Raw genomic sequence first — 16,257 nt, forward strand, 5'->3', positions numbered from 1 at the left:
ATAGTAAAACATTTTTTTTTGTCAGGGAGGAGGTTAGGGATAGATGGGAAATAGGCAGGGACAGAGAGGGAAAAAAAGGGAGGGTGGGAGCTACCCTTTAAGTGTTCCCTTTAGTTTTTTGATCAGTGTATATTGGTAATTTACATTGATTAAAGTCTTTTTTATTTTTTGGGAGTGAATTTTTTTTTGTCCTCAGTGTACATAGCCCTGCTTGTCCTCAGTGTACAGAGCTCTGCTTGTCCTCAGTGTACAGAGCCCTGCTTTTCCTCAGTGCACAGAACTCTGCTTGTCCTCAGTGCACAGAGCCCCGCTTGTCCTCAGTGTACAGAGCCCTACTTGTTCTCAGTGTACAGAGCCCTGCTTGTCCTCAGTGTACAGAGCCCTGCTTGTCCTCAGTGTACAGAGCCCTGCTTGTCCTCAGTGTACAGAGCCATGCTTGTCTTCAGTGTACAGAGCCCTGCTTGTCCTCACTGTACAGAGCCCTGCTTTTCCTCGGTGTACAGAGCCCTGCTTTTCCCTCAGTGCACAGAGCACTGCTTGTCCTCAGTGTACAAAAAAAATCCCCCATAGCAAAAAATCCCCCATAGCAAACCTCTCCTGCTCCAGACAGTTCCTGACATGGACAGAGGTGTCAGCAGAGAGCACTGAGGTCAGACTGGAAAGAACTACACAACTTCCTCTGGAGCATACAGCAGCTGGATGACTGGAGAAATTGGTATCAGCTAGAACTGCCCTTGTGACAAAAAGAGTTTCCCCAAAAAATTTCCCACATCCCCCAATAAACAGTTCCAGTCTGTTTTCATGTACAGTTTTAGTCTTTGTTACCAAGACCAGCATGAGTGACAGTAAGAGCCGTTTGTCCTCCCTCACACAGCGACAGCAAGATGACAGAACATTTCACAATAGAACTCCCATGTAAACAGTAACAACCAGTGTTCCCCAGTCCTGATCTGAGTTCTCTCCAATATGGTGCCAGTTCGAGCGCCCCCCAGCAGTGTCAACCAAGGTTCCCCCCCCCCCCCATAAACAGTGCAAGAGATTGTTCCCTCATAAAAGCTGCAAGACAGAGTTTTCCTAATAAAAAGTGACAGGTTAGACTCTATAAAAGTGACAACCATATAAACATTGCCACATAACATTCCTCTATATACAGTAACAACCAGAACCCCCCATAAAGAGTTCAGAACAGAGTATCCTTTTAAACAGTAGAGCTGCCCTATAAAAAAGTGCTAGTTAAAACTACCCCTTTAAGAGCCCTACTTGTCCTCAGTGTACAGAGCCCTGCTTGACCTCAGTGTACAGAGCCCTGCTTGTCCTTAATGTACAGAGCCCTGCTTGTCTTCAGTGTATAGAGCCCTGCTTGTCCTCAGTGTACAGAGCCCTGCTTGTCCTCAGTGTACAGAGCCCTGCCTTTCCTCAGTGTACAGAGCCCCGCTTGTCTTCAGTGTACAGAGCCCTGCTTGTCTTCAGTGTACAGAGCCCTGCTTGTCCTCAGTGTACAGAGCCCTGCTTGTTCTCAATGTACAGAGCCCTGCCTTTCCTCAGTGTACAGAGCCCCGCTTGTCCTCAGTGTACAGAGCCCTGTTTGTCCTCAGTGTACAGAGCCCTGCTTGTCTTCAGTGTACAGAGCTCTGCTTGTCTTCAGTGTACAGAGCCCTGCTTGTCCTCAGTGTACAGAGCCCTGCTTGTCCTCAGTGTACAGAGCCCTGCTTGTCCTCAGTGCACAGAGCCCTGCTTGTCCTCAGTGCACAGAGCCCTGCTTTTCCTCAGTGTACAGAGCCCCGCTTGTCCTCAGTGTACAGAGCCCCGCTTGTCTTCAGTGTACAGAGCCCTGCTTGTCTTCAATGTACAGAGCCCTGCTTGTCCTCAGTGTACAGAGCCCTGCTTGTCCTCAGTGTACAGAGCCCTGCTTTTCCTCAGTGCACAGAGCCTTGCTTGTCCTCAGTGTACAGAGCCCTGCTAGTCCTCAGTGTACAGAGCCTTGCTTGTTCTCAATGTACAGAGCCCTGCCTTTCCTCAGTGTACAGAGCCCCGCTTGTCCTCAGTGTACAGAGCCCCGCTTGTCCTCAGTGTACAGAGCCCCGCTTGTCTTAAGTGTACAGAGCCCTGCTTGTCTTCAATGTACAGAGCCCTGCTTGTCCTCAGTGTACAGAGCCCTGCTTGTCCTCAGTGTACAGAGCCCTGCTTGTCCTCAGTGTACAGAGCCCTGCTTGTCCTCAGTGTACAGAGCCCTGCTTGTCCTCAGTGTACAGAGCCCTGCTTGTCCTCATTGTACAGAGCCCTGCTTGTCCTCAGTGTACAGAGCCCTGCTTGTCCTCAGTGTACAGAGCCCTGCTTGTCCTCAGTGTACAGAGCCCTGCTTGTCCTCAGTGTACAGAGCCCTGCTTGTCCTCAGTGTACAGAGCCCTGCTTGTCCTCAGTGTACAGAGCCCTGCTTGTCCTCAGTGTACAGAGCCTTGCTTGTCCTCAGTGTACAGAGCCCTGCTTGTCCTCATTGTACAGAGCCCTGCTTGTCCTCAGTGTACAGAGCCCTGCTTGTACTCAGTGTACAAAGCCCTGCTGCTCCTCAGTGTAAAGGGCCCTGTTTGTCCTCAGTGTACAGAGCCCTGCTTGTCTACTGCTGGGGGACCACTTCCGCCCTCACATGGTTGCAGTGCTGGGATGAATAGAAGACCTCAGGCTCTGTGTATGTTTCAGTCTGTGCAGATGTCAGTGAGGCTCTCCTGCAGGATTCAGTCTGGGTAGCTTTCTGTGGGAATTTGTGGAGCTTTCACATTCTGTGCAGCTATCAATCAAGCTCAGTGCAGAAAAGCACTTCATGAGTTTGGTCTCCTGCCAGCATGTGAGGAGACCAAACTCACTGTATTAATTGTGGCAGGGGACAGAACAGAGCCACCTAGTGGCCTTTTTATATAACATTTTAAACATATTTATGTTGATAATTTTGAAAACAAGTGAATGGGAAAGTGTCTGCTAATTACACAAGGAACTCTATATTAAACGTTTTATTTGCTGACAGGTACTGTTTGAACAGTTTGAGGACTCCATATGCTGTACATGGAGGACAATAATTGCCACTTCCTGTCCTCAGAAGAGATGTAGCAGAGCTGCTCCTGCTATAGGGACACACTATACATATTTGGGAATGTCCTGAACATATGGTGGTTTTATTATTTGGGTGGAGAGACCATTAGGTTGGGTTGAATTCTCCTGTCACTCTTGGTGGTGTCACTACATCTCGACGGTCCATTGACTACATCTATTATAATGATGGAGTCCGTCCATAAAACAGAAAAGTCTGTGCTCACCCAGACATGGTAGAAGAACCTGATACCCGGCAGTAAAGTCGAACAAGGGTGAATATTTAACTTACTACGACAACCAAATAAAATATAAGTTACTGAGCTGTAAAGAGTCAAAGGTGAAGCTAATGCCAACAACCCTATCGGCATGGACATACTGCTCCATAGTGATATACATGGTACATTAGGAAGAACGTAGGGGCTGAGATGGTGGCATGGGCTCAGGAATGACCTTGTCATCCTGTGGTCCACAGGTAGTCAGAATCTGACATCCTGTTCAGTAGGGCACTTAAATGAGTACTCCACCCTTAGAATCTTATCCCTTATCAAAAAACGAAACAAAAGTAAAAACCTAGAGTGCTTCTATGTTGATGCTGTTCACCTGTGTGCTGTTCACCTGTGTGACCGCAAGGCACCTGAGCCACATCAAGAAACCAGGGGTACCAACACCCGCTGAGCCCCATCGAGAGAACAGGAGCACCAACACCCACTGAGCCCCATCGAGAGACCGGGGGCACCAACACCCACTGAGCCCCATCGAGAGACCAGGGGCACCAACACCCACTGACCCCCATCGAGAGACCAAGGGCACCAACACCCGCTGATCCCCATCGAGAGATCAGGAGCACCAACACCCACTGAGCCCCATCGAGAGATCAGGAGCACCAACACCCACTGAGCCCCATCGAGAGACCAGGGGCACCAACACCCGCTGAGCCCCATCGAGAGACCAGGGGCATCAACACCCACTGAGCCCTATCGAGAGACTAGGGGCACCAACACCCACTGAGCCCCATCGAGAGACCAGGGGCACCAACACCCACTGAGCCCCATCGAGAGACCAGGGGCACCAACACCCACTGAGCCCCATCGAGAGACCAGGGGCACCAACACCCACTGAGCCCCATCGAGAGACCAGGGGCACCAACACCCACTGAGCCCCATCGAGAGACCAGGGGCACCAACACCCACTGAGCCCCATCGAGAGACCAGGGCCACCAACACCCACTGAGCCCCATCGAGAGACCAGGGGCACCAACACCCACTGAGCCCCATCGAGAGACCAGGGGCACCAACACCCACTGAGCCCCATCGAGAGACCAGGGGCACCAATACCCACTGAGCCCCATCGAGAGACCAGGGGCACCAACACCCACTGAGCCCCATCGAGAGACCAGGGGCACCAACACCCACTGAGCCTTATCGAGAGACCAGGGGCGCCAACACCCTCTGAACCCTCTGTAGCTTAGGAGAGAACTGAACAAGACAAATAAATGACAAGTCTGCAAGTCCCTTTGTAATAACAGGCAGTGTCTTGTAGAATTAGGTAAGCTCTTTTTGCACCTTGTATGAAGTTGTTATTGGTGCATTGTATAGCTGTATTATTTGTGGACTGTATGGTGCTTTTATTTGAGTCTTGTTTGGGGATATAAGATTTGCACACTGTCTTCTGACATTATTTGATCATTCTATAGACATATCATAGCTGTATTATTTAAGGTGCTGCATGGCGGTACTATTTGTGATCTGTATGGTGCTTTCATTTTAGCCCTGTACAGTTGGATTAAGACAAAGCTGATATTTGTCCACTATATGGGATCATTATCTGGATATTACACATCGGTATAATTCCAACACTATATAGCTGTGTTATTCATGCACTGTATTGCAGTATTATTCGAGCACTGGTTAGAGATAAGTCATTTAGACACTGATGATGTTATTTGATTGGTGTAAACAATTAAAATCTTTACGTTGTACAGCGGTATAACTTGTGCACTGTATGGCTGTATTATTTAAATGTCATTAAAAGAAAAAAAAACTTTTGATATGTTGATTCAGATATATGAAAAGTTTTGATTGGTCAGTGTCTGAGAAGTGTGTGCTTAGCGTGTTCTTTCCCGGCTCGATGTCACGTGACTTAGACGGTCTCATCATGTAAGCCTATAGGACTGTCTCATTCACATAGACCCAGAGTATGGAGAGGAGAATGCGGCAGCGCAGGATTTACTGACCGGTCAGGGTTTGACCCCTCAGACCCCGACGATAGAAACTTCTGACATGTCCCGAGGACACTGCAAAGGATTTTCTAATGACAGGTCTATTTTAAAAGGGTGCTCCGCCCCTAGACATCCAAAGAATAGGGGATAAGATATCTGATGGCTGGGGGGTCCGGCCACTGGGGGTCGATGACCACGGCCTTGCAAAGCCCGGGGCGGATATCCCCCCTGTGATCAGACATCTTATCCCCTATCCTTTGGATAGGAGATTAGATGTCTAGAGGTGGAGTACCCCTTTAACCCCTTAAGGACCAAGCCCATTTTCACCTTAAGGACCAGAGCATATTTTGAACATCTGATCGCTGTCACTTTAAATCTGGGATGTTTTTACTTATGAATTTGATTCTGAGATAGTTTTTTCGTGACATATTCTACTCTAACATAGTGGTAAATTTTCGTCGATAGTTGCATCATTTCTTGGTGAAAAATTCAAAAATCTCATGAAAATTTTGAAAATTTTAAAGCTCTCTGCTTGTAAGGAAAATGGACATACCAAATAAATTATACATTGATTCACATATACAATATGTCTACTTTATATTTTCATCATAAAGTTGACATGTTTTTACTTTTGGAAGACACCAGAGGGCTTCAAATTTCAGCAGCAATTTTCCAATTTTTCACAAAATTTTCAAAATCTAAAATTTTCAGGGACTAGTTCAGTTTTATATTCAGATTAGAAATACCCCATAAATGACCCCTTTATAAAAACTGCACCCCTCAAAGTATTCAAAATGACATTCAGAATGTTTGTTAACCCTTTAGGTGTTTCACAGGAATAGCAGCAAAGTGAAGGAGAAAATTCTAAATCCAAATTTTGTAGACTTGTAGACCTAGTCTTTTTTTTTTAAGGGGTGAAAGGAGAAAATGCCCCCCAAAATGTGTTTGAGGGTACATTCACACAGGCGGGGGTTTAGTCTTCAGCTGGGAGTTTGAGCTGCAGCAGTAAATTTCCTGCATCTCAAACTTGCAGCGAGAGACTCACTGTAAACCCCTGCCTGTGTGAATGTACCCTGGGGGGGGGGGGGGGGCCTCAGGCTGTGGCAAAACTACAACTCCCAGCATGCCATTTGGCTGTCCGTGCATGCTGAGGGTTGTAGTTATGCAACAGCTGAAGGCACTCTGGTTGCAAAAGACTGATAGTTTGTTACTTAACTCAGTGTTTCCCAACCCGTGTGCCTCCAGCTGTGGCAAAACTACAACTGGGCATGCTGGGAGTTGTAGTTTTGAAACTCCTAGAAGCAGCAGTGAAGATCACTTTAAAGCGATCTTCACTGCTGCCTCTGATGCCGCTGCCTACATTTGCCTGGGCCTCCTTTCTGAAGCCAGTCCCCGTGTGAACTTAGTTAACTGCCGTCGGTCCCCCCTACATCATCTGCCTCCACAGCCATCGCTGCCATCTTCCCCCGCTCTGCCTGAAGTCAGCAGGCAGAATGGGGAAGATGGCGGCGACGGCTGCAGAGGCCGTTGATTCAAGGGTGGGGTGAGGGGAAGGGGGACCGGCGGCAGTTACCTAAGATCATGCGGGGACTGGCAACAGAAAGGAGGCGCAGGCAACTGGAGGCAGCGGTGGTGTAAAGTGATCTTCACTGCTGCTTCTAGGAGTTTCAAAACTTCAACTCCCAGAATTAAACTTTCAGCCCCTGCCCTGCGATTTGCCGGTAAGTCCTGACCGCCAATCGCAGGGGATAGGAGGAGGTGGCACCCCTTTCACCTCTCTCCTACCCTGTCTCTGACAGCTACGATCATCCCTAATTTCCGGGCGATCGGGTCATCAGCGACCCGATCAGCCCGGAAAAACCATGACTTGCCGGTCAATTCCGCCAACAAGGGGGGGTCTCAGGACCCCCCAGGGGTTTGCATGGGATGCCTGCTGAATGATCTCAGCAGGCATCCCGGTCCGGTCCCTGCCCGGCGAGCGACAGGGACCGGAATTCCCATGGGCGTACAGGTACACCCTTGGTCCTTAAAGGGGTTGTGCGCTGCCCTGCTTTTCGGAGCTCCGCACGCAGCATCTGGAAGTTCCTTACTCCGAACGCTGTGTGCGGGCTTCCGTGTTCGCGGCCACCGGACGTGACGTCGCGCCCGGCCCCCTTGTGGCGTCATGCCCGTCCCCTCAACGAAAGTCTATGGGAAGTGGGCGCGACCTCTGTCACGCCCCTTTCCATAGACTTTGGTAGAGGGGGCGGGCGTGACGTCACGAGGGGGCCGGGCTTGACATCACGTCCGGCGGCCGCGAACACGGAAGTCCGCACACAGCGTTCGGAGTAATGAACTTCTGGACGCTGCGTGCGGAGTTCTGAAAAGCAGGGCAGCGCACAACCCCTTTAAGGAGTTAAGCACTATATGGCAGTGTAATTTGCTCACTTCACTGACTGTACTGTGGGAAGCTTCTCAATAAAGACACCATGATTATTCATCACAAACGGGTGAGTGCTGGCATCATTTTCTTTCTGTAATTTGCTCTCTTAAAGAGAACCTGTCATGATCTTGTTAAATGTTATAATCCCCCCAGGTCACTGCCCCCATCATGATAAACCACCCCCTGCCTTTATTTTTATTATTTCTTAGTTTTCTGCCTTGATATTGCTCTGTATTTTCTGCTCAGAAAGGGGCGTTCCCCAGCAGGTGTGACATCATCTGAAGCCATACAGGGGAGAACTTCCTCCCTCACTCTGCTACACAGAACCCAGAGCAGTTCAGTGTGATATGAACTATGATTGGCTAAGGCTGCACACACACCCCTCAGCACTCCAGACTTCATTTCCTGATTTTGGACTTCTGCCAGGCCAGCAGGAGTCCAAAGTCTGTGCAAGAGATGGTGGGGGGGGGGGGGGGGGGGGGGGGGGAATGTGCTCCGGACAAGTAGGGGGACACCTAGTGGCAGCTTTTTTTAAACACAGATAAAACATTTTTTATTTACCATAAGGAGTGCAATGGCAAAATTAGTTTAATGATAGTGCCCATTTAATGCTCGTATTAGGAAACAAAAACCCGCCACACCATGCAATGATCTCATGATCCTTCAGACATAGATGTTCTTGAATGTTTGAGCTTATATTATTTAGATGCAAGGAGGATCTATAGAAATCGGGCGTGTAAAGGACCATACTTGGTGTGTACAATCCGTATGTTTGAGCTTATAGCTTGTAATAGGATTTCATAGTTTAGGTGTATAAATTAATAGTACTGTCAGGTCTAGGGCCCCTACACCGAGAAGAGGAAGTAACTATGAGGAAGTTGTGGCCCCATAGGATTGTCCTGAGAATAAATCTGGTGATCCTGACAGTGAGTGGGAGATATATGGCGGTATGATGGTTATACACCAGATAACATGGGAAGAAATACAGCCATACCTTCTGACGTCAACCTTGGATTTCACAACCAGTCATAATGTCATGTGTACAGTGCTTTATGTATGTCCTACAGCTATACTTTGTGTTCCAGAATCCGGTCATGGATGGAGTAACCTCAGGGCATTTCCACTATTGCACACGTTTACGAGGGACTTCCGTGCCAAGCGAAGAGTAGAGGTAAGATGGTGGAACTATAAATCATCAGATCTAAATATAAACTAATGAGCGCCAATCTTTGTTCATGGGCCGGGCCTGGTATCCAAGATTTGGCGCAATTATATCTTTCAACTAACTAACACTATACCCTACACTAGAACTGTCTGCTAAACTAACCTACTCTATCTAAAGCTAAAAGAAGGGAGGGAGGGATCAGTGTCCTCTGGAAGGGCCGACATTTGTGAATATTTTCATATTCGCATATACGAAATATTCGCGCTCCACACCGACCCACACAGTAAATAATATTGGAGCCTTCTTTAGAGCACTTTTTTGGAGCCGTTTTTTTTACACAGTAAAATCATCATTGTTGTGATGTGTACTGTGAAGATGAAAAAAAAAAAAAGAATATTCGTCATTACGAATATATGGCGCTATATTCTAAATATTCATGAAATTGCGAAGTGCCGATATTCACAGTAAAAATTCCCATTTTTAATATTCACCAGCCTAGATTACCAAAGGTGAGAGAATACCGAAGAGGTATTAACCTCTAAACCCCTCTAGACCTCCAGGGACATTCAATTTGAACCTGTGACCATCGTTAATCCCCATGAGTAATAGACTTCACCTCCCAGGATATCACTAGATACAGCACTGGATATATTAACCCCAAATCAATCTAAATATCCTTAACTATTTTAGACTACAATGAATAATAGACATTGATATTATCTACCGTGTCCATTCTCGATTACCAGAGATATGAGATATTATCTCTTGTGGTATGCCTTGGGGGGTGTTTGGTAGTTGGGGTGTTGTGATAGATGAGGGGTTAATGTTAACCCTATAGTTCGTGACGCCAGGCTGAGGGCTAGTATGCTGAGATAATTCTCCGGTCTATCGCCGCCCTTCCCAGTAACGATAGGTGCATGCATAAAATGACTGAAGGTCCACAAGGTACTTGAACTTGAACTTGGATAACTTTACTGAAAGGTTTGCGGTACATCCAATGAACAGTAACCGTCTCAAGAATACAGTCTCTATATAGTGCAATGACTGGCAGTTGCTGGGGACCTTGACTTTAGATACAGTCTCTGAATTTGGGGTAATTTTGCAGATCCGTCCGGATTTAGGGGATAGATAAGGTCCGGTGATCTTGCAGAGTGCTTAGGGATTGATACACTCTCAATTTAGAATTGATCAGCCGTTGCAGCAAGGCTATGGCCTAACTCACTGTGGGAGATAGCTGTACAAGTCCTTCCTCGTCAGGAGCAAAGAGAGAGAACAATGGCCGCCGCTCCCTTATATGGGCAGGGGCAGGGCCGCTTTCACTGGTCCAATTAACTTTCACTCACCGTTACAAGGAGTGATGGGAGATATACGTCATAGGGACCTCCAAAGGTCCTGAAGCACAAAACCATAGAGTTTACCTGATCACGTGACCATCAGGTCCTGCTACGCTATGGACAGGTAATTAACTATTTATTTACATTCCTACAATCCTATAGATATAAATCCTAAATGGTTACTGGATAACTACTATCTGTATGAGAGGTGACTAGGGGTGAACTAAACAATAAGGACCCCGACGTCCTAGGGACTCTGGCTAAGGGGACCTATATACACAGGTACTGGATAGGATACGGTACCGAGACACCACACTCTTATGCCACTTTAGCCCTCCAGGGATATAACCTGAAAATGTATAATAGATGTCAATATTACACTAGTCACCTTCCTAGACCATCAAGGATGTTAACTTTTAACCCCTATTCTCAGGGCAGGCCCTACTGTGGGACCCGGTGGGACCAATGGTCCCAGGTGGCACTTTTCAGGGGTGGCACCTTGCTGCCCCCTTTATTTTTCTTTGGCCACCTAGGTCTATAGTTGGGCCGGCCCTGCTGCTGCGCCGCTGCTTACTGTTCTAAAGTGGCTGTGGTGCCGGCGCAACCCGAGCTGCTTAATAGTGCAGCGGCCAATTTAACACAGTGAGCCTGTGGCCAACCGGCCCGGGTCTGACGAGTGACATTGCGCAAGTGACATTCCTCCGCAGACCCACGCAGGAGGACGTCAGTGATGTCACTCATCAGGCCGCCCTTGGAGAGAAAAAGCGCTGCATAGGCCAGGTGAGTGTGTCTGTTTGTGTGTGTCTGTCTGTGTGTGTCTTTGTGTGTGTCTCTGTGTCGGGACTATGCTACCTAGTGTGGGGAAACTGCTACCTATTGTGGGAAAACTACTACCTAATGTGGGGAAACTATGCTACCTAATGTGGGGAAACTGGTACCTAATGTGGGGAAACTATGCTACCTAATGTGGAGAATCTATGCGACCTAATGATGGGAAACTATATTACCTAATGTGGGGAAACTATGCTACCTAATTTGGGATAACAATGCTACCTAATGTGGGGAAACTGCTACCTAATGTGGGGAAACTATGCCGCCTAACTAATGTGGGTGAACTTCTACCTACCTAATCCTTTTTTCACTCTTGGACCCAGGCAGCACATCGTCTTGGGCTGGCCCTGCCTATTCTACCTCTTAAAGGATATTAGATGTGAACCAAAAGCTCTTCTAAACCATCCTAGACCACCATGCATTTCATCCATTTAATAAATGAACATATATTGTTATATAAAGTTTTACCACTTTTCTGTGGTCTATCATGCTTACTTCTGCTCTTTTGTCTTCAGCCTAACATCCTGCAATAGACTTCCTGTTCTTGTGTTTAGGACACTCTAGTCGGGAATACAGCCAATTCTATCTCCCACTACACCATCTTGACAATAACCTCTCCCACTTGGTAGGAAGAAGATAGGGTTGGCTGAATTCCCAACTAGAGTGTCATGTACACAGGAACAGAAATTCCATTACAGGATGTACACCAGACAAAATGTTTGCCTGAAGGCAACTGAGCACACAGTTTTAATCAGAAGCCAAAGAAATATAATAAAAAAAAGCTTATTTACCAATATTTGTGCATTCATTAGACAGACGAAAATAGGTTTCCTCATTGTGCACCCCCTTAAAACATATCAGGGTATTAACCTCTAAACTACTCTAGACCTCCAGAGTTATTAGATACAAAACTTTCTAGACCACCATGAATAAAATGTGTCAAAGTTAACCCCTTTATCACCCTTACATATCAGAGATATTAAAGGGGTACTTTGCCCCTAGACATCTTATCCCCTATCCAAAGGATAGGTGATAAGATGTCTGAACGCTTGAGACCCCCGGGATCTCCGCTGCGGTACCCCAAACATCCGGTGCACAAAGCGAACTTCGCTCTGTGCCGGATGACTGGCGATGCGGAGGCTCATGACATCATGGCCACGCCCTGCTTGTGCCGTCACAGCCACGCCCCCTCAATGTACATCTATGGGAGGGGGCATGACGGCCATCACGCCAACTCCCATAGACTTGCATTGAGGGGACGTGGCCGTGACATCACGAGCGTGGCCTGGCCGTTAAGTCACGAGCCTCTGGCACTGCATTTGATGTTCTAAACGAACGCCGGGTGCAACAGGGAGATCACAGAGGTCCCCAGTAGTAGGACCCCAGCAATCAGACATCTTATCCCCTACCCTTTGCATAGGGGATAAGATGTCTAGGACCAGAGTACCCCTTTAAGTATTAACAACTAAGCCCCCAAAAATATCCCCATAGATAATATGTGCTCTATGGTAAGGCGTTAGGGAAAGCAGCTTTTAGTGATCATTATTGTAATAAACACAGATAGCAAAGGCTGTAACCTCATCTTCTCTTGATATTTCAGGACTCACATTGGATTCTCGCCAGTCCATGGCTAATCTCACTGGATTTATTCTCCTTGGATTCCCGAACCTTGCAGAGAAGTTCAATATCCCGGTCTCCATCGCCCTATTCGTGGTCTACCTCATCTCCTTCTTCTCCAATGGCACAGTCATAGCTCTGATTATTTCTAATCGGCGGCTCTACCAACCCATGTACGTTCTCATCTTAAACCTGGCCATCTCTGATCTGCTCTTCGACACAGTGACATTGCCGAAGATCATTGCCAAATATTGGTTTGAAGATGCATCCATCTCATTTGCTGGTTGTATTTTCCAAGTATTTTGCGCTCATTTCCTGGGGAGCTTCGATTCATACATCCTCTTACTGATGGCTATTGACCGCTATGTGGCAATCTGTAAGCCTCTGAGATATCCCTCCATAGTCACCAATAGACGTACAATCCTGTTTTGCTGCTTCTTCTGGTGTTTCACGTCTTTGATCGGCTTGGTCATTGCCCTCCTGGACGCCACTGTTCCTTACTGTGGAGCAAATAAAATCCCAAGCTGCTACTGCACCAACACTGGGGTCCTGTCCTTGGTCTGTAAAGACGTGACCCTCCTCAAACGTCTTACTTTCGGGATTGCCATGTTTGTCCATCTGCTTCCATTATCCTTTATCCTTTTCTCCTATGGAGTTATCATCAAGGTCATCATCTCTCAGAATGACAATCGGAGGCGGGCGTTTTATACCTGCGCCACTCACCTGTGTGTAATCGGATTGTATTTCATCCCAAGGATATTTGTGTATATTGCCAATCAAGTCAAGCTGATCCTCAATGATGATATCAACGTCCTCATCCTCTGTATTTATAGCTACGTACCCCATATGGCCAACCCCATTATATACTGTCTTAGCACTAAGGAAATCAGAAGAACTCTTAAAAATATGGCCAAGAGGAGGATCTTGATGAAAACACTTCACCTTTCTGTGATAAATACCGTTACAAAATAAAGTAAATCTGATGTTGATCATTTCAATAATTTTTGGCTGGTTTTGTGTTGTTCATGTCAAATTGCAGATTTTTTAAGAGGTACTCTGCCCCTAGACATGTTATCCCCTATTTAAAGGATAGGGGATAAGATGTCTGATCGTGGGGACCCACCGCAATCTCTGTGCAGCACCCAGCATTCGTTTAGAACGCTGGGTGCCGGCAGCAGGGGTCGTGACGTCACGACCACACCGCTCATGACGTCACACCATGCCTCCTCAATGCAAGTCTATGGGAGGGGACATGACGGTCACCACACCCCCTCCTATAGACTTGCATTGAGGGGGCGTGGTGTGATGTCTTAAGGGGCATGGCCGTGATGTCACGACCCCCACCGCCCGCTTCAAGAAAACAACAAAATCTCCTGAACGATAGGGCAGCAGAGTATCCCTTTAAGCCATGGTAATGATATAATTTGCCTGCAATACCATAGCTCTCCACATGGTGTATCTATTCAGATAAATGTGACACAATATTCTACAGCACAATCTACTGGTAGGAATGTGTAATGCAGACATTTATGTTTTCTGAAAACTTCAACTGATACATTATTTTCTTTCAAAGGTTAGGAATAAATTCGAACACACAATATGATTCATGTTACATCTATTGTTTTATTAGAGAGGCGCAAATATGTATACATGTATGTATATATATATATATATATATATATATATATATATATATGTGGTAGCCTCGGGGGTATGTAGGGTAATTGGGGTGTTGCTGTTCTGGATAATAAATGGCGCTGTTAACCCTTGTCACTCGTGACACCAGGGTGAGGGTTAAATACTGTAATGGTGCTGGGCCTATCGCCACCCTTCCCAAGAGCGATAGGTGAATGCGTAATAAATGGATTGTCCACAACCACTGTTGAACTTGAAAACTTGCAGGAACTTTTACTGAAGACTTTCTGTAGCAGGTAACAGCAATAACAGTCCAGATAACAGAGTCTATTTGTAGTTGAGCAGCGATTGACAGTTGGTTGGGATCAGATAAGCTCAATTTAGCTTTAGGAAGATTTTGTTGCACAGATCCGCTGGATTTAGGGGTGCGTTTAGGTCCAGTGATCTTGCGGAGAGTAGGGGGGAATTATATATATCTAACCGCTGTGGAATAGGCCGAGGCCGCAAGGCTTTGGCCTAGTAAACGTACTTGAAAGTTGCGGAGGTCCTACCTCATTCAGAGTCTGCAACCCAAGAGAGATGCTGCTTGCTTGGCAGCGCAGGAACAAGAGCGAGATGAATGGCTGCAGCTCCCTTATATGGGCAGGGCCATTTTGGATTGGTCCAAAACAATTGTCACTCACCGTTACATGGCATTATGGGTGAACACGTGACTTAAGAACCACCCAAGGTCCTTCAACATACCATAGAGTTCTGTGAACCAAGTCACATGACCCGCAGGTCCTGCGACGCTAAACCAGTGAGTAATAAAATATACATATTTACAATGGCAATATCTATAAATATCAACTTACTAAGGGGTGACTAGGGGCTAATTAGGGAAGCGGACCCCCACAGTCCTAGGGATTCTGACTTTGGGGACCCCCCCCCCCCACCAAGGCACAGTATGAAATACGGTGCCGGGACACCACATATATATATATATATATATATATATATATATATATATCAGGTGCCGTGAACTGCTAGGCTTGACTTTTTGATCTCTTTTTATAAAACATTTTTTTGGGATGTGATGTGACCAAAAATCAGCAATTTTGGCATTGGGTCTCAACTACTTCCTGTCCCTGGCTACTAATGGTGTCAACTGTATGTGTCTCCTCAGGACACAGATCCAGTTGAAAACAGTAGTGGAGAAGAGAGCCATTGACATCATGTCACTTGCTGTTTCAGGCTGCAAACTGTTAAAGGGGTACTCTACCGCCCCAACGTTCGTAACATTTAATTCCGAATGCTGGGTGCGGGCTTCGAGGGCTGCCATAGACTTGCCTTGAAGGGGTGTGGCATAACATCCTGAGAGGCGTGGCAACCCCCGAAGCCTGCACTCAGCATTCGCAACTTATGATCCGAACGCCGGGGCAGTGGAGTACCCCTTTAGCAGCAGAGGAAGAGACCGATTGAGGTGATGTAATGGAGTCATTGTGTCGTCAGCAAGAAGATGACCCAGCGCTTGGTGTGGGACCAGGGAACAGTATACTTAATGTACAGTGGAGCAAAAAAGTATTTAGTCAGCCACCAATTGTGCAAGTTCTCCCTCTTAAAAAGATGAGAGGCTGTAATGTTCATCATAGGTTATAACCTCAACTATGAGAGACAGAATGAGAAAAAAAAAATCATAAAATCACATTGTCTGATTTTTTAAGAATTTATGGTGGAAAATAAGTATTTGGTCAATAACAAAAGTTCACCTCAATACTTTGTTATTTACCCTTTGTTGGCAATGACAGAGGTCAAACGCTTTCTGTAAGTCATCACAAGGTTTTCACACACGGTTGCTGGTATTCTGGCCCATTCCTCCATGCAGTTCTCCTCTAGAGCAGTGATGTTTTGGGGCTGTTGCTGGGTGACACAGACTTTCAACTCCCTCCAAAGGTTTTCTATGGGGTTAAGA

General features: G+C 46.7%; 1 protein-coding gene across 1 annotated transcript; it reads left to right on the forward strand.

The window, feature by feature from the left end:
* The first annotated feature begins 12,658 nt into the window (after positions 1-12,658).
* LOC130357568 (olfactory receptor 6B1-like) lies at positions 12,659-13,643 on the forward strand. Its single transcript, XM_056560271.1, has one exon. The coding sequence runs from the start codon at positions 12,681-12,683 to the stop codon at positions 13,641-13,643; it is 963 nt and encodes a 320-aa protein (XP_056416246.1). The 5' UTR covers positions 12,659-12,680.
* Positions 13,644-16,257: the final 2,614 nt, after the last annotated feature.

The sequence above is a fragment of the Hyla sarda genome, chromosome 2 (assembly GCF_029499605.1).
Source record: "Hyla sarda isolate aHylSar1 chromosome 2, aHylSar1.hap1, whole genome shotgun sequence".
In the NCBI taxonomy this organism is placed as follows: domain Eukaryota; kingdom Metazoa; phylum Chordata; class Amphibia; order Anura; family Hylidae; genus Hyla; species Hyla sarda.